Here is a 17718-nt window from a genome sequence, read left to right as displayed (position 1 = left end):
CAGCCCCCGCGCCCCCTTTTCCAGCTGCAGAGAGCCGGCGGGTGAATGGCAGAACGGGGCTAGAACCCCGGAGTCTGGATACCCAGCCCCCCCGCTCTAACCATTAGCCCCCACTGCCCTCCCAGAGCTGGGGACAGAACCCAGGCATCCTGGCTCCCAGCGCCCGATGGCCAAGCCCACCTGGTTGCCCCTAGCCCCTAGTTCAATCTCGGGCTGCCGCAGCCTCCGTCACCCGTTCCCAAGTCCCCCGATCCCCGCCCCCCATTGAATTATCTCCTCGTTACCATCTAATTACAGGGTGAGGAGACGTGATTGCCTCCTTGGATCCAGGTTCCCCAGTGATTAGCGTGTAGTGTGCCCGGGTGCCAATTGCTCTCGCTCCAGGAGCCGGCCTGCTGGCCTCGGCTTCCAGCAGCTCCCGGGGCAGGGAACGGGCCGGGCCGGGCAAATATACGGGGACCTCCGGCCTCCCTGCCATAGGGGCTGGAGCTGAAATCCACTAGCCTGTTATCCATGCCCAGGCACAGTTCTCCATCCGTCTGTCTGTCCCCAGACACTCCCTCCATCCATCTGTCCATCCCCAGACACTGGCAGTTTCTCCATCATGTGGGGGGGGGCCGTGAGGCCTGGAACGGGGAGTTTGCCCAGCACGTCAGTGGCAGAGCTGGGGACAGAACCCAGGAGTCCTGGCTCCCAGCCCCCCTCGCTCTAACCCCTAGACTCTGCCCTCTCTATCACTTCAGCCCCCAACTATGACTTCTCCCTTCCCCCAGGCCCCCCAACCTGGGTGAGGGGGTCGGGGGCTCGCTCTGTGTCCTCTCTCCTGAGGCTGCAGGGGAGGGTCTGGTTTGGGGCCCGCAGACAAAGCTGAGGCCCAGCAGGGTCGTGTCAGGGGTGCCAGACAGGAAGGGCCATGGGGTGCCCCTGCCCCGCCCCCCATCCGAGCTCCCTGCTCATCACCCCGTCTTCCTGCCCTTCTGCTCCGCCCTGCTTCTCTCCCCCCTCTCTAGCCCCTGCCCCACTGGGAGAGCAGAATACCCCTGAGTGCCCCGAGTCCCCTGAGAGCCGAGTGCCCCCCAAGTGCCCCCCAGGGGAGAGCCAGGTCCCCCGAGCCAGGCCCACCACTGCTCTGCATTGAAATTCTTTCACTCCACGGCTCGAATTAACCACTGACAAACTTAAACCAGGCCGGAGCCCCCCAGCCCCCTGCCAGCCACAGCAAGTCCCCCAAAGCCTCCCAGCCCCCAGGCTTCACTCCTCAGGGTGGGAGGGGAGCCAGGGATGTGGGGCAGGACAGGCTGTGAGCAGTGGGGGTGTGAGAGTTTTGGGGGGTCTCTGCCCCCTTGTTCCCTGCCTCACACAGCAGCCCCTTTGGCTGCCAATCCCAGGAGCCCTGGGCTAGTGGGGGGGGGGAGCCTCAGGATAGTCGCCTGCATGGGCCTCCCCATTCACTAGACCAGGGGTGTGAGCCCCCGCCCAGGGAGCCCAGATGCCTGGGTTCCACGCCTAGCCACTGATGCAGTGGGTGCCCTCGTCGCCTTGGTGCCTCAGTTTCCCCCTGTTTGAGTGGGGACCCTCACCCCAAATGCAGCACAGAGACACGGCACCTTTAATAGTTCTGGCAGAGTCTCAGGCACACATCTGTCAGACAGCTCAGGGCCGGCTGGGGGAGCGGCAGGGGGGCAGAGAGCCAAGGGGGCCGGCTACAGTCAGGGGGTTCTGGGCCGAGCAGGGACACGGGGGGGAGACTGAACGGGGGGGGGCAATTTTGTTTTGTTTTTACATTTTGAGTCCTGAACCAACCCATTTCCCGGCCACACAGTCCCCCCGCCCCCAGCCGCCCCAGAGTCAGGGCTGTGGATTCCAACTCAGCCCCTCCCTGCACATGCTGCCCCAATCCCCTGCTAGCAGGGGAAACTGAGGCACAGACTTGGTCAAGATGACATGCTGAGTGGGAACTGGAGAGAGAACCCAGGAGTCCTGCCTCCGAGCCCCCTGCTCTAATCACTAGCCCCCCCCACCCATCCCAGAGCTGGGGAGAGAACCCAGGAGTCCTGCTCTGTGTTTGTTAGACTGGGGGGGGTTGACTTTGCTCTAATCATCCTGGAGGGGACGGGGACCAGCCGTAGCCCTCGGGGCCGACCCAGTTGGTCCCTTGGGGTGATGCCTGGTGGGGGGGGGCGTGCAGCACGCGAGACGCCCTGAGTGGAGCTGCTGGGGCAGTCTCCGGGGAATGTCTCCCCCAGCTGGCGGGAGGGGGGCACCTCGGGGTTCAGATCTGGGCTGGGTGGGAGAGGGGCAGATGGGGGCTCCCTTGGACACAGCTAGAGCCCCCCAAGATCTCCGGGGCTGGGCTGAGCCCCATCCTGCTCCTGTGCTGCGGGGGGGAGGGGGGGGAGAGCAGCCTTGGGGAAGGGGGGAGCCCAGGCCTCCCCAGAGGACCCTGGCGTCCGGGCCGGGAAGCGCTCCGTGCCATGCGGGCCCCGCGGGCCCCAATATAAACAATCGGCTCTTTGTTCCTTTGACCCACTGGCCGCGAGCCAGGCAAATTCCTCCGCTGAGCTCCCTCGCCGGCTCCCCCTAACCGGCCCCTTCGCACCAGCCCCCGCAGCCGGAGAGCTGCGCTCGTACCGCACCGCCAGGCCCCCCACACCTCACTGGCACCCCCAGCGCAGCCCCTGCCAGCCGGGGGCAGCTCGGGGCTGCGGGTCGGGAGTGAGGGGCACCGGCAGGGCCCTGACGAAGGGCAAGTCTGAACCGGGCAGTGCTCGGTTCTGTGGGGCTGGCTTCGGAGCCCCATGGCCCCAGAGAGACCTGACCCATAGCCTGGTTCCTCGTAGGCCGGCTGTAGCATGTTACGGTAGCACCAAATCTTCAGCCAAGGACCATAGCTGCAGTGACGTGGGGTAAGAGACGGCCCCGTCCTGACGAGCTGCCCCGGGGTGAGAGGGAAAACTGAGGCACAGAGATCTCCCAAGGATGCACAGCGGATCAAGGATAGCGCCTGGCCTACCACCCAGGAGTCCTGGCTCCCAGCCCCCCCCGGCTCTAACCACTAGACCCCGCTGCCCTCCCAGAGCTGGGGATGGAACCCAGGAGTCCTGGCTCCCAGCCCGGTGCATGAGCCTCTAAACTACCAAAGCTCGTTAACAGCCGTTCTTGCGGGGGGTTGAATTATGATTTTTTTGACAAGGAGAAAAATAACATAGCATAAGTTCCTCCTTCTCGGGTGTGTGGGGGGAGGGTGGGGAGAAGGGCGTGGGGTGCACATGGGGAGGCGCTCTTGGGGGGTTGTTTATTTGTCAGTGTTTCGTTATTTGTTTCTGAGTTAAAACAATCCTGGCCCCCCTGCCTGGGCCTGGGCTGCCCCGTCCATGGGGAGTGGGGGGCTAGCTAACCCCCCCCAAGTGTGAACAAAGACTGTGCTACAGAGAGTTGCGGGGGGGCGGCTGGGAGTCAGGACGCCTGGGTTCTATTCTAGGCTTCGCCATTTACCGGCTGTGCGCCCTCGGTCTGCCAGGTGCCCATGGGAGGCGGTGGTGAGCTGGGCTCTAGTCCCAGCCCTGCCTTAGCCTGCTCCAGGACCTCAGTCGAGTCATTTCGCTGCTCTGTGCCTTAGTTTCCCCAGCTATAAAATAGGGCTAAAAATACTGACCTCCTTTGGGAAGTGCTGACAGCTCCCGTGATGAAAAAACCCAAAGACCTAGGTGTGTTATGGGAGCGTCTGAGAGTCAGAGACCAGCACCTCATTGTGCAAGGTGCTGTACGTTCTGTATTAGGTACATTATGATAGTGCCCGGGATCTGGGGTGCAGGGCACTGTACGTTAGGTATTAGGTACATTACGGTAGTGTCCAGGACCCAGGTGCAGGGCGCTGTACATTAGGTATTAGGTACATTATGGTAGTGCCCAGGACTCAGGTGCAGGGCGCTGTATCGACAGAGCAGAAACGGCCCCAAGGAATTCCCGATCTCAGCTTGGGCCTGGTTCTGCGGCGTCTGCCCGGCTGATCGCCCGGGAGCTGGCGGGCAGAGGGTTTCCCCGCTGGTGTGCGCCCAGCCCCGTGCATCCTGCTCGGCTCCTGCTGCCCCCCTGGGAGTGAGGGAGAGGGCTCCGGCTGTGCTGGAGGGGAGGGGACCATTGGCGGTGGCTGGGGGAGGGATGGGGAATGGCTGGCTTGGGGGGCACAGAATGGGACGCAGGCTTTTCCCCCAGCACCCTAGCCCACACATCTCTGGAGTCCCTCTCTGCCCCCTCGCCCCCGTTGCAGTTGCTTTTCCCCCCCGGGTACCACCAGTGGCTGCAGCCCAGGCTGCACCCTCCCTCCCCACAGCCCCGAGACCCCCCCCCCCAGCAGCTCCACTTCCTGCCGCAGCCAGTGGGGTGGGGAGCAGCTGGGGGTTTGATATGTGAGAGGGGCCCTGTGGGAACCAGGCTGAGGCCCCCCCAGCTCATTACATACACTGGCCTCGGAAAATCAGTCGCTGCTTCATTGGGCAGGACTCAAGTCAGCACCCTGGGGTTGGAATGAACCTGACTGGGGAGAGCAGCCGAGCGGGGGTTCCTGGGAGGGGGAATGTGAGGCGCGGGGGGCTGGAGGGGTTCCCTCTGACCTGCTCCCCACGTGTGGGTCGGCCAGGCTGCGGCTGTGGCTGAGTTGGGGGGGGGGGGGAGGCGGGGGGCAGGGATTGTAACGAGAAAATTGTTTCCAGCCCCAGAGGCTGCGATTGTGGGTTAAAATTACAACCAGCCCCGCGCCGGCATCTGCTCGTAAATCTGGGCCGCTCGTCCCCTGCCCGGCAGCAGGAAACGCCGCCAGCCGCTGGGGAGCCATGGGGAGGGGACAAGGGAAGGGCTGGGGGGTTGGGACTCGAGATACGGGGGGTGCTGAGCCCCGGCCCCCGCAGGGCCAGCCAGCGGGAAAGGGGGGAATTTGCAGTGCTTGGGAATGCTCGGCTCCCGCTCCCCAGAGCCAGCCGCATTGTTGCTGCGGCCGTGTGCTGGGCTTCACTCTGGCAGAAAAATCCCCCCTCAGCCCCAGGCTGGCCCCGGCCCGGCCCGTGCCGATCTACACAGCTGGCACCTGAAAAAAACAAGGGGCTTCCCTTGGTGTAGCTGCAGCTGCGTGGCCCTGGGTCCCCGGGAGGCCTCCGAGCCAGGTGCCCTGCCCTCCCATGTCACAGAGGGGGAAACTGAGGCACAGAGAGGGGAAGGGACTCGTCTCAGGAACCGCAAGAGTTTGTGGCAAAGATGGGAAGAGAGTGCAGGAGTCCTGGCTCCCAGCCCCCTGCTCTAACCACTAGACCCCGCTCCCCAGCTGCTGACAAAGCTGCCGGCTGCGGCGGTGGCTTTCCAGGATGGCGTTTGCCTCTCTAGTGGCTGCGACTGAGACCCTCCCCACTCATCTCACCCAAGAGCTGCTGAACGGCCCTAACACGGGCCCCGGGCTGGGTCTCTCCATGGCCCCGTGTCCCATTCCATCCCCTGAGCCAGCCCATGCCCCGCCCTGGGGCTGGTTCCCATTCCATCCCCTGAGCCAGTGCCCATGGTGGGTCTGAGCCGGTGCCCCTTTGAATGGCTCCATCTGGGGTCTGTGTTCACACTAGCCACGGCCCGTCAGCGCCCACGGGCCAGTCATGCGCTCGGCGGCTCTCTTCCCAGCCCAGTGGCTCGCGCCCGGGGGCCGGGTTGGTCCCCTTTGAATTCCATCTGACGGCTGGCGCGGGGAGAGCTGGCGTGTAGGGAAGGGCCCCACACCTCAGCCAAGTGTTCAGTGTGAGATAACGTGCCACGGGGAGAGGGGCCAGGACTCCTGGGTTCTCTCCCTGCGCTGGGCGGGGAGTGGGGTGCAGTGGTTAGAGCCAGGGGGGCTGGGAGCCAGGACTCCTGGGTTCTCTCCCTGCGCTGGGCGGGGAGTGGGGTGCAGTGGTTAGAGCCGGGGGGGCTGGGAGCCAGGCGCCTTGGGGCTGATCCGGTGCCCAGCTGATGGCGGGCGCCCGCCACTTTCTCCAGGCTTCCTGCCTGGTGTCGGGGCGGGGGAGGAGCAGCCGTTGTTCACTTAATTAAAAGCAATTTGAATTTGCCACCCTCCTATTAGCTGCGCTGCCAGGCCTGTCATTGGCAGCTCTGGCTCCGCTGCCTGGTGCACTGGGCTCCCAGGAGGGCTGCCCCTCTCCCGCGGAGCCTGCCCGGGGCCAGCACAGGGGCACAGTTGTGGGGGGAACCTCAGATTCCAGCTCCTTCATCCTATGCATCCGGGCCTGCTGGGCTAAGTGCCCCCCAGCCGATCTGTTCCAGAGCTCACCCCGCGGGGGGCTGAGAAACCGTCACAGGCGGCTATCGGGGGGGACAAGAAACCGTGAATTCTTAATGGGAGAAATGACTCATTTTAAATTGAGGAGGGGGGCTGGGGGGTCCACGATAATTCGGGTCATAGCGGCTGTCGCAAACCGGCTCGGTTGAACTGCGTTGAAAAACGGCTCATTTTGGATTGGGGGGGGGGGAGAAAAGGGTTGAAACCGGTCATTTTAGATGCACGGGGGGCTGAAAACCACTCATTTTATGGGGGGCTGGAAACTTGGTTTTGTATGTGTGGGGAGGCTGAAAACTGCTAACTGTGGACGGGAGGGTGGGAAAGGAGAGTAGTGAGACATTGCTCGTAAAGTCGGTTTGAAGATCCACTCCCCACTTCTCTCCCTGCTCCCACCTCCCGGCCCCTCCACTCTGCACCGCGCTCTGTGCAGCTGCTTCTCCTGCACAGGGCCTCCCTCTACCTGAGTCCCACGTGCTTTTTACTGGCTTATAAAAATAACCTTCCCTGCTTGGCTGCCTTCCCGGAGTGATGGAGCCGGCAGCTCATCGGCACCCGGCGGGGAACGCGTCCCCCGCGGCTGGCAGCTCCTCTCCAGGCACTTGTGTGACAAGATTCGGCCTTCACTTCCTGTCCCAAACTGCTGGGCAAGCCCTGCTGTGGCAGCTGGGAAGCAGCTGCCACCTCCCAGCCCAGAGGTGGTAGCATCTTGGTGTTGGGTAGAGTCATGCTGCTCGACTGAGGCATTTGGCCGCCTGCTGTGGGCACGTAGGGGAGCTGAGGGGGAGCGCAGGGACCCAGTCGCTGCCACAGGACAGACTGGGCCCAGGCCCCCTGCGTGCCCGTTTCCTTCCAGCCCTTCTGAGTATGGAACAGGATGCCTGCCCTGCGCCCCCCAGCTCTGCCGGTGCCCCTCACTCCCGACCCGCGGCCCCTGCTAGCCCAGCCCTGGGTCCCCCCCAGCTCCGCCGGTGCCCCTCACTCCCGACCCGCAGCTCCGAGCCCTGGCGTGGAAAACCGAGGCTGGGGCTGCCGGTGCAGGGAGGTTTCGGCCCGGTGGAGCGAGGGATTCTGGGACGTTTGTTCCTATCTTAATTTAATTAAGCGGGAGATGCTTTGGCAGGACATCGTGTGGTGGGGGCTGGGTCAGCAGGCGGGATCCCTGGGGAGGGTCTCGGGCAGCTGGTGTGTGGGAACGGGCGCCCAGCTGACACCGAACTCCTTCCCAGAGAGCTGGGCCGGGCTGGCGGCGAGGCAGATGGGGCCCCCTGCCCGGCCCCCTATGGGATGGGAATCCCCCACAGCCCTGCCCGGCCCCCTGCAGGACCTGGGGTAGCCCTTCAGCCTCCTGGATGCAGAATAGAGGGCGCTGGGAAGAGATGGGGGGAGGGCTGGGAGCCAGAACCCTGGGGGGGGGGTATATTCCTGGCTCGCCTGTGACTCAGTGGGTGTTTGGGCAAACCTTTTCCCCACCCTGTGCCTCAGTTTCCCCTTTGTAAAGATGCCAGGGAGTCATAGACGCAGCCCAGGAGCCCTAAGAATCAGGAACAGCCCCTCTCCCCACCCCATCAGCCCCATATCTGCCAAACCCTGGGGGGCCAAAAGCAATTTCAGCCCCTTCTCTGCCCCCTAGGCTGGGCTGCCAGGCTCGGCGGAGTCACCTGCCACTGGTAATTAAACTTCCCAGCCTGCTGGATCCCCAGCCTCGCCCGGGCAGGGTGCGTGGGGCAGGCCCAGCTGGGATGGAGGCAACAAGAGAGTGTGGGGGGAGCAGTGGGGCGTGGAAGACAACCCCCCCTTGGCCAACAGATCTCTTCCCCCCCAACTCCTGGTAGCTTGGTGCCAACTCCGCCCTGCCCCCCCCCCGCCTGGCAGCTGGCCATGCTCTGCAGGGGGGAGATAAGGGCCCTGCTACTGCTGCTGGGGCGGGGTGGGAGTTCCCTGGTTCCACGGTTCTGGGCCCGGCTCGGCTCTTTGTGCAGGGGCTAGTCCCGGTTCGGCTCTGTGGGGCAGGGCGGGTCCTGATCCTGATTCTGCCCAGCTCTGCTGCCCCCTGCCCATCGCCCAGCTGCGAGGAGCGGACAGGGGCTGCCCTGCCACGGGGGGGGGGGACATCCAGTGATTAAAGAGCCGGGACTCCTGGGTTCGCTCCCCAGCTCGGTGTGGAGCGGGGGCTAGTGGTGAGAGCAGGGGGGCCGGGAGCCAGGACTCCTGGGTTCTCTCCTCGGCGCTGCCCCTGACTGTCCGTGTGACCGGGGCTCCACGCCTCCTCGTGCCTCAGTTTCCCTCTCTGCGCGGTGGGACCCGTGCTGCCGGAGCAGGGCCCCGTGGGCGCGTCCCGCGGCGGAAAGTAGGTCAGCGGCGGGGGCGCGGGCGGGGGCGGCCCGGCCCGGCCCCGCCCCGCTAATGTGGAGCAGAAGGTCGGGCGCGATCCTGCGGTTACCTCGGCTGACCCCGGCCGGGCAGACAAAGCGCCTTTCAGAGCAGCCGGCCCGGCCCCCCCCGGCCCCGCCTCCCTCGCAGGCCGGGCCGCCGCTGAGCCGGCCCCTCCCGGGGTGGTGTCCGCCCCCCCGCCGCCGGCCCCCGGGCTCCTCCCCCGCCAGGGGCCGGGCGCACCCGGGGCTTGGCTCCGCTCGGGGGGCTGCAGTTCCCCGCGCGGGGAGGGGGGGGGGGTGATTTTCCCCTCGGGCGCGTGTGAAAGTGAAGGGGGGGGCACTGCCTCCGGCAGACCCACAGCACCACCTGCAGGGGGTCCCGTCCGGGAGGGCGGGGGCTGGGGGGAGGGAGTGAGGGGCACCGGCAGGGCTGGGGGGGGCAGGGGCTGGGGGTCGGGAGTGGGGCACGGCAGGGCTGGGGGGGCAGGGCTGGGGGTCGGGGGGGGCACGGCAGGGCTGGGGGGCGGGGGCTGGAGGAGCCCAGAGGCCCGGGCGATGGGCGCCCGGCGATGCGCTTCCAAACCCTTGGAGCTGGAAGGCGCCTCCCGGCTGTGAAGCGTGGCGCCACCTAGCCCCGGCCGGGGGAAGTGCAGCGGCCCGGCCTCGGTGGGGCTGGAGCAGGGGCAAGGCCTGGGAGCTCTGCCCGGGGGCAGTGCCAGGGTCACACCCACCCCCTCCGCCTGTGCCAGGGACCATCAGCCCTGGGCCAGCCGAGACGGGAGCTTTCTCCACCCCCAGGCCAGGCAAACCCCTTCCCCCGGGGCTTGGGGGCAGCCCCACAGCGAGGGGGGGGGGCAGGGCCCCGGGAGACCACCTGGATTTGGGCCCCAGCTGTGCAGCCTGAGCCGGGGCAGGTCCAGCTTGGCAGCGCTCGCCTGGGGGTCAGGGGAGCCGGGCACAGGGCGGCAGGCTCCTGTGCCGCCCGGGGGCGCAGACATGAGCTCAGCCCAGGCTCCTGGGCCCCCCGGCCTGGCACAGGAAACGTCTGCATCTCAGGGCTGGTGCCCGGCCGCCTCTGCCCCATTGGGGCCTGCCAGGAACATGGGGGGCTGGAAGGAGCCGCAGGCAGTGAGTGCGGCTGGGGCCACGCAGGGTGGGGGGAGCTCGGCTCCTCTTGTCGTCCGTCCCCATCCCCCCCCACCCCCCCCGTCACCCTCCTCCTCTGCTCACCCCTTCCTGCCGGCTGCCTCCTTCCTGGGCCCGACCCCCAGCAACACCCCACCCCACAGAAACCTGTCTGTCCAGCCCCATCCGTCCTGCCCCACACCCCTCCGTCTGTCTGTCTAGCGCTCTCTCCCTGCAGCCCCTCCCCAGCTTGGCTGGGGGAGTGACCCCCCGGCCCCCACCCTGGAGCTCACATGTCTGGTTTTTGGGGTGTTCAGTTGCTGCCGTTGAGTGAGGGGCACCGGCAGGGCTGGGGGGGAAGGGAACCAAGGTGCCACCCCCCGCGCTGGTGTTTGTCCTGGGCCTTTCCCTGCCCTGCCCCATAAGGGCCCTCGCTGCCTGGATGGTGGGGCCAGGTGGGCTGCGCTCGGGGGGCCGTGGGTATCGTGTTCCCAGGACCAGGGCACTGTATTTTGGGGGCTCAGGTCCAGGCCCTCCCCGTCCAACCCGACCCCCCATCACATCCCCCCGGGGGCAGCGTTGCTTCTATTGGTCAGGCCCAAGCAGGCGGTTGTGGGGCGAGTCCCTGGGCTGCTGGGGGTCGTGGTCCAGAGTCGGGGGGGGCAGCACTGGGAATCCTGAGACTCCCAGTTACCTGGACCTGCTGCCGCATCCCACAATGCACCGGGGCAGCTGGGGTTGTGAGGGGCCTGGGGTGTGAGGGGGGCCTGGGAGGCCAGGGCCAGGCTTCCTGTGTGTCCTCCATCGATCGAGCTGTCTGTGTCTGTCCGTCCCCACAGGCCCTGGCTGGCTGTCCATCCCCAGACACCCATCTGTCTGTCTATCCCTGTATGTCCATCCATCCTCAATAGCCATCCTCTGTCTGTCCCTCCATCCCCACACCCCCTCTGTGTCCCTCTGTCTGTCCGTCCCCATATGCCCTGGCTGTCTGACTCCATCCTCTCCCACCCACGTCTGTTCCTCCACCCCCACACGCCCGCCGTCTGTCCGTCTCACTCCCTGGGCGCCCGCAGGGATGGGATCCGCCTCTGCCCGCGGCGCGGGTGGCCCTGTCCCTGGCACTGCCGGGCGCTGGCGGTTGCCGGGCGGCAGTTGATGGGCGTTGTCGGTTGCCGGGCGGTGGTTGCCGGTTGCCGGGCGTGGGCGGTTGCCGGGCATGGGCGGTTGCCGGGCATGGGCGGTTGCCAGGCGTTGTCGGTTGCCGGGCGTCGGTTGCCGGGCAGGCCCCTGGCAGCCCCGTTGCGGCGCCGCCATCTTAGGCTGGCTGGGGCTGGCAGCGCCCGTCTGGCTCCGGCGCTGCCGCTGCCTCTTCCCGCCGTCAAATGGCTGCGGCAGACACAGGCTGCTCGTAAACCCGGCTGCCAGCGGGCGCCGGGCAGTGCCAAGTCTCCCCTTAAAGAGACAGGCGCGCCCTGGGCGGGGGCACGGCCACCACCAGCTGGCAGGGGGCCGGGGGGGGAGCCCCTCACCCACACACCAGGCCTGCCAGCCACCCTCCCTCTCCCCTCCTCGGGCCCCCTACCCTCACTCTCAGGGGGTCCCTGTGGGATTGGGTGCCAAGCCCCCCCTCTCCCCTGGCCAGGGCTGCCCCCCTTCCCCAAGATGCCTCCCCGGCGGGGTGCTGGGTCCCCTCCCCCGTTCCAGTCCCTGCTGGGGGCCTGTTTCCTGCTGCCCTCTGACCCCCCTCTCCCAGGTCAGAACCCAGGAGTCCTGGCTCTCTGCTCTAACCACTGCACCCCACTGCCCGGCCTCCTGTGCCCCGGGACGCCAGGCTGTGTCCTGCCCTTGCCCAGCCTGCCAGGCCAGACGCCCCCCTGCCCCCACAGGCCTAGTGACTGTGGGCCTCGGGGCGCCCCCTGGTGGTGGAAGTGTATAGTGCCCCATTTCCCCCCCACGGCATGTGAGCAGCACAGTGCCACCCCCCTCTGGAGAGAGCGGAGCTGCCCCCGGGTGAAGCTTCCTGGCAAGGCGGGGTAGGAGCATACGGCTGAAGGGGGCTTTAACTACCTTGCCTTCCCCCCATTGCCTAGTCAGGGGGTGTTTCCCAGGGGAGCCAAGCCGTCTCCCTGGCACAGCGGGGTGGGGCAGTTGGCACGGCCCCTCCGGCCCCGCCGCCCTCCCGCAGCCCTGCCCAGAGGGGTCCCAGCCAGGGGGCGAGGGCTGGGCAGAAGGGTGCCCCGGGGCAGTGGGTGCCACCCTGCCCCAGCACCCTTCCCCTGCCCCATGCTGGGTGTGAGATTCTGGAGGGCAGGGAGCAGGGTCGGTCTGGCGTTGGGGGGCAGAGCGGGTTCGGGGGCAGCATCTCTCAGTTCTGGGTTTGTGCCATGCTCAGTGCAACAGAGTCCCAGCTCAGGGTGGGGGGCTCTGCGTGCTACAGTAATACACCCAATAAATAACGTACAGTGCCTGGCGCAACAGGATCCTGGCCCTGGGGGGGGTCGGGGTGCGTGGATCCGGTGGGGGTGGGCTGGCGTACTGGGCGAGCGGCGGGGGCTGAGACAGAGGGCAGCGCCGGGCCCATGTGCTGCCAGGGGTGGTTAATCCAGCCCCGAGCGCTTGGCTTCTTGGCCGCATGGGCCTGAATGGGGTGCATAAGTGCACTAGCTTGTTATTGTAGGGTCTCCCGGAGCACTGAGTCACACAAGCTGGTTTGTTATTGTAGTGTCTCCCAGAACTGCCCGGCACATGCTGGTTTGTTATTGTAGGGTCTCTCTGGGGCCCTGGCTGGCCCCTCATCGACCCAGAGGGCAGGTTGGGAGGTTCCATTAGCTCCCCCCATTTGCACCCCTCCCTTCCTGTTGTCTCACAAGGGGGGTTGTGGGGGCCAGGCAGCAGGTCTGTGCCAGCGTTGGGGGGGGAGGGATGGACGCCCGTGGGGCTGGGCAGGGAACCCCTCCCTGAGGGGAGGCGGCCATGCGGCTCCAATGCCTGCCCCATACACCCACCGAAGAGCGTGCGGGGGGTCTGTCCCTGAGACAAAGCCCCCGCCCCGTGTGGGGCTTGGGGGGGACTCTGGGGCTGGCCCAACCCAATTACTGACATGCCAGGGGCGCTCCTGCCATGCTGGGCAGGGGGCCAGCCCTGACGGGGGGCAGAGCATCCCCCACTGAGTCCCCACCACCTCCTGGCGCTCCCTGGGGTTACTTTAACCCCAACACTGCCCCCCCCCCGTGGGGCTGGCAGTGCAGGTCCCTGTGGCGCTGCCCCAAAGGGAGGAATGAGCCACAGCTGGGCACCAGGACCAGCCACTGACCCCCCAGCGCCAGGGGATGGGCGAGGAGGGGCCGGCGCCCGGGGGGGCACTAAGCAGTGATGGGATGGGACTCAGCACCCCCCCCCCCCCGCTCGAGCCAGCCAGATGGGCGCCGGCGCCCCCTAGAGGGAAAGGCCCCGTGCCCCATTCCCCGCCCATGTAGAGGGAAGAGGGGAATTTTGGGGTGGGAGCAGCTGAGGGCATACGGCCCCCCCAGGCGTGTGGGGCAGGGTGGAGGAGCAGGGCACCGGGCCAGCCAGGCCGGCCAGTAACTTGGCTTGTGTGACCCGGGGGCTGGGTCCAGCTGGCATCTGCCTCTGGCTTTCATTCCTGCCAGGAGCCCCCTCCCACCCCCGCCTGCCCCACAGCAGGGGGGCTGCCTTCCCAGCCCCCAGGGACTCAGCTCATATTCTCCAATCTTTGAGCACCGCTGGGGGGGCTGTGTGCTATTGGGGGATCTCGGCAGGCTGGGGAGGGGAGGGATGGGCTGGGAGCTGGTTTTCGGGGGGCTGGGGCTGGGGGTGATTGGGGGGGGCTGCGGTCAGGCCGGCCAGCCCCTCAGTCCCATGTCAAGTGCCCCAGGGTCTGCTGCGGTGCCCAAAGGGGCAGCCGTACTGTGCCCGTGGGACCGGCCCCCCCGCTACGTTCCTGTGCTGGAGGGCGGAGCTGGGGGTAGACAGTCCAGGGGGCACCGTAGCTGTGTGTGTGAGAGTGCCCGAGTGTGCGTTGTGTGTGTTACATCATGCTGTGTTCGTGGCAAGCCCTGCACGTGCATGTGATGTTGCATGTGGGGGGGGAGGCGTGGCTGTTCCGGCCTAGGCGTGCTGCGTTCGTGCACGTGCGTGTCAGGGCGTGCGAGCTGCGCGTGAGCGTTGGGAATGTGTGGTCTCGGGTGCAGCCCCCATGAGCCTGGCGTGTGTTAGCGTGTGCGCTCCCTGCACACGCTGCGGGTTCGTGGGCACAGCCTGTTCGCATGCACGTTGTGTGTTGTTGTGTGTGTGTGGGTGTTAGTGGGCCCAGAGTGTGAGCATTGCCCGGGTTGGCAGGAGTGTTGCACGAGCCACGTGTGCGCCACGGACATTGCCGGAGGGGGGGGTGTTTTTATGCGTGGTCAGTGGGCATTGCACATGTTTGCACACTTGTTGTGTGTGTTGGCATGGCCACTGCGTGGGTTTGCATGAACGCTGAGAGAGCATCATGCGTTACTCTGCGCGTTTGTGCTAGGCCCCCATTGCGCTAGGTGCTGTATGTTATTTATTAGATGTATTACGGTAGCGCCTAGGACCCCATTGCGCTAGGTGCTGTACGTTGTTAGGTAAATCACGGAGAGACAATCGGGCGGGGGGGGAAGGGGAGGGGGGCGGGAAGGGCCTTGATCATGCAGCCATGCGGCCATTGTGGGGTGCGTGGAGCCAGAGTAGGGAGGTGCAGACGGGGCTGGGAGAGCAGCGCCGAGCGAGCAAGGGGGCACTGCCTGTGACCAGAGAGGAGGGGGCTCCGCGGGTCCTCTGGCCTCCTGCCCCAGCCGTTCGCACCCAGCCTTCTGGGGCCATTGGCTGGGCCGTTGCGCTCGGCTGGGCAGGAACCCCCGGGCAGCGCTGGGACCGGGCCAGGGGCTGGGGAGGCAGGAAAGTCTGCGCTGAGATTCGAACTCTCAGCCTGCGTGTCATAGAGCTTCTAGCGCCACTCAGCATGGGGCGAGTCTCCCTCCCCTGGGATTTGGCAGAGGGGAGCCAGGATTCGATCCTCAGGCTGGGGCTGAGGGGCAGCCCCCCCATCCCCCTCCCGACTCGATCCTGCCGTCCCCCTTTCTCTGTGGGTGGGGGGAGCCCAGGGCTGCAGGTCGGGACCCAGCTAAAATGCAGCATGTTTTCACCCCCCCCGTTCAGAGCTGTGGGCGGAGGCCAGTGGCCATGGAGCTGCGGGCGCCGCTGGCAGGGGCAGTGCCTGGCCTGCACGGGGCAGATAAAGCACCGGTCTCTGCCCGCCGCGCTCTGCGTGTATTCAGCTGCTGCCTGCCAGATAAAGGCTGGGGGCAGGTTGGGGGGGGGCAGGGGAGGGGCAGGATCTGATGGAGGAAGGCGTGGCTGGGGCAGGACTCCTGGCAGCGGGGTCTAGTGGTTAGAGCAGAGGGACGTGGCTGGGAGGCAGGACGCCTGGCTTCCCTCCCCAGCTCTGAGAGCTGAGTGTTGTCTGGAGGGGAGACGGCCCATGTCCCATTCCAGCCCCGAGCCAGCCAGCGCCCCCCATGCAGGGCCTGGATCCGCGCCATGGCTAACGAGGGCTCAGGGGCCATGCCAGGGCAGGGGAGAGAACCCAGGAGTCCTTCCCCCCTGCTCTAACCACTGGACCCTGCTCCCCTCCCACAACCCAGCGCCAGCAGCCACCCCTGCGCCAGCGCCCCCCAGCCTGCCCCCCTCAGCTGGCCTTCAGCCGGTGGGGCCGCTGCTAGCCGCCAGCACTAAGATGGCTGCCAAGTGTTAAAATGGCTGCCAGCAGCCGGCAGGGCCCACGGGGAGGGGGCCTGAGCCAGTTTTGGGGAGGAGATGGACCCTGAGCTGGGGCGGAGGGCTGGGGGGGGCAGAGCATGGGCTGCTGACACAGGTAACCCGCGGGCTGGCGCCCTCCCCACACCAGGCCTGGCCGGTGACCCTTGTGGTGCCTGCGGCGGGTCGGGCGAGCCCCGCCAGTGACGCCAGCTGACATCTGAGGGCAGCCTAGGCCCCGGGGGGAGAATCGCTGCGGGGGGGTTGCCGGGGGGGACCCGGGGCCAATAAACCCTGAATAAAGGCAGAGAAGGCGCCGGGTCCGAGAGGCAGGAGTTGGCTCATTTCACCCACCCCAGCTTCCCTGTGCCCAGCTGCCTGCCCCAGCCCCCCGTCCTCGCCCCACACTGAGCCATCCATGCCCCCCCGGCACAGTCGCTGCTCGGCCTGGCCCCCCAGGGCCCGATGGATGAGTCAGTGCCAGCCTCTGGCATGAGGGGGCGCATCTCAGCTGGCTCTGACCCTCTTGGCTCCCCCCTGGCAGGGGGCATCAGGCTGGTGCCGTCCCAGGACCTGGTGGTGCCCCCCAAATGCCCACAATCCAGGCCCGGCCCTGTCAGCTCCCCAAAGCGGGGGGTGGCTCTGACACCAGGGGGAGGGGGGGGACTGTGGCACTGACAGGTGCCCCTGGCAGACTCTTCTGAAGGCCAGTTTGGGGGGGCCTGTGGGAGGCGCCGGGGTCAGGCTGGTGCCCCCTGGGGTGGGTCTGGGTTTGTTATTATCTTTTATGGTAACGACACAGCCCCCGGCCCGGATCGGGGTCCCCCCTGCCAGGCGCTGCCCAGCCCCCGGCCCGGATCGGGGTCCCCCCTGCCAGGCGCTGGCCAGCCCCTGCCAGGCGCTGGCCAGCCCCTGACATCGCTCTGCTTGTGTTACAGAATCGGGACAATCAGACAGTGCAAACCAGCAAGGAGATGTGGACATCAAACCACTGCCCAACGGTGAGACCCCCGCGTACCCCCCCTCGACCCCCATCTCTCCCCTCACCCCATCAAACCCCTGCCCAGCGGTGAGGCCCCCCCATGTCCCCATTGCTCTGCCCCCACCAAACCACTGAGCACCAGTGAGTCCCCTGCCCTTCTCAGCCCCCATCCCACCCACCAAACTGCTGCCTGCTGGTGCGCGGGCACCCCACAGCCCCCTGTTGCCCCCCATATTCCTTGTCCTGCCCCTGGCTTGAGGGGCACCGGCAGAGTTGGGGGGAGGGGGCCCAGGGCCGGGCTAGCAGGGGGCTGCGGATCAGGATTGAGGAGCACTGGCAGAGTCCAGCATTGCCTTGCCCCACGCCCCGATTGCTGCCCCACGACTCGACTCGCCCCACTGACGCCGTCTCCTCCCTCCCTCCCTTCCAGGGCATTTGACTTTCCAGGACTGTTTTGTGACGTCGGGCGTCTGGAACGTGACGGAGCTGGTCCGAGTGTCCCAGAGTGAGTGGGGGCTGTGGGGGGTGGGGGGCAGAACCGCAGGGGGCTGCCCAGATCCCTGGGGGATCCTTTCCTCTCCTCGAGGGGCAGGCACTGGGGGCCGGGCGGGGGACGGAGACTGGCCGGCTCTGGGGCAGAGTCATTTTCTCCCCTTTCTCGGTTTCTCTTCCTTTTGCCCCATTGTTTGGTTTGTCCCCCGCCCTGCGCCCCCCAGCAGCCCCTTCCCAAGCAGCTCTGGGGTCTAGGGGGGACAGGAGCCAGCCTGCGCCTCCACAGGCCATCTGGGGAGCTAAGCCCGCGGCGGGAGGGAGGGGGAGAGAGCGGCTGCTGGGGCGGGGGGCTCAGCCGGGCGCTGCAGAGGGGGAGGCTCACGCTCCCCATGGCCAAGCAGCAGCCGGGCTCCGTGTCTGAGCCCCTCCACCCAACCTGGGGACTGAGCCGCGTGAAGGCCCAGGAGCCGCCGGGCAGAGCAGAACGGCTGGAAACAACGCTGCCTGGGTCTGCAGAGAGCCTGAGACCATCGCCCTGAGGGGGCGGGGCCATGGGCAGGGGCGGGGCCATCGGCAGGGGCGGGGCCCTGGGCAGGCCACATGGGGGACACACCCAGAGCCCTGAGTTGCCTTAA

At 66.9% G+C, this 17718-nt stretch overlaps 1 protein-coding gene across 3 annotated transcripts in view; it reads left to right on the top strand.

Moving 5' to 3' along the window:
• The window catches only part of NFIX (nuclear factor I X), a 148986-nt gene that overhangs the window by 108292 nt on the left and 22976 nt on the right, over positions 1 to 17718 (top strand). For all 3 annotated transcript variants that reach the window (XM_067560462.1, XM_067560464.1, XM_067560461.1), the window contains exons 3-4: positions 16548 to 16610; positions 17022 to 17096. In XM_067560462.1, the coding sequence (XP_067416563.1) occupies positions 16548 to 16610; positions 17022 to 17096 (138 nt within the window). The remainder of the gene's footprint in view (positions 1 to 16547; positions 16611 to 17021; positions 17097 to 17718) is intronic.

The sequence above is a fragment of the Emydura macquarii genome, unplaced genomic scaffold (genome assembly GCF_026122565.2).
Source record: "Emydura macquarii macquarii isolate MOO-44397 ecotype Brisbane River unplaced genomic scaffold, CSIRO-AGI_Emac_v2 contig_2292, whole genome shotgun sequence".
NCBI classification, from domain to species: domain Eukaryota; kingdom Metazoa; phylum Chordata; order Testudines; family Chelidae; genus Emydura; species Emydura macquarii.
Note: the sequence above shows the minus strand (reverse complement) of the source record. Positions and strands in the feature narration are given on the sequence as shown.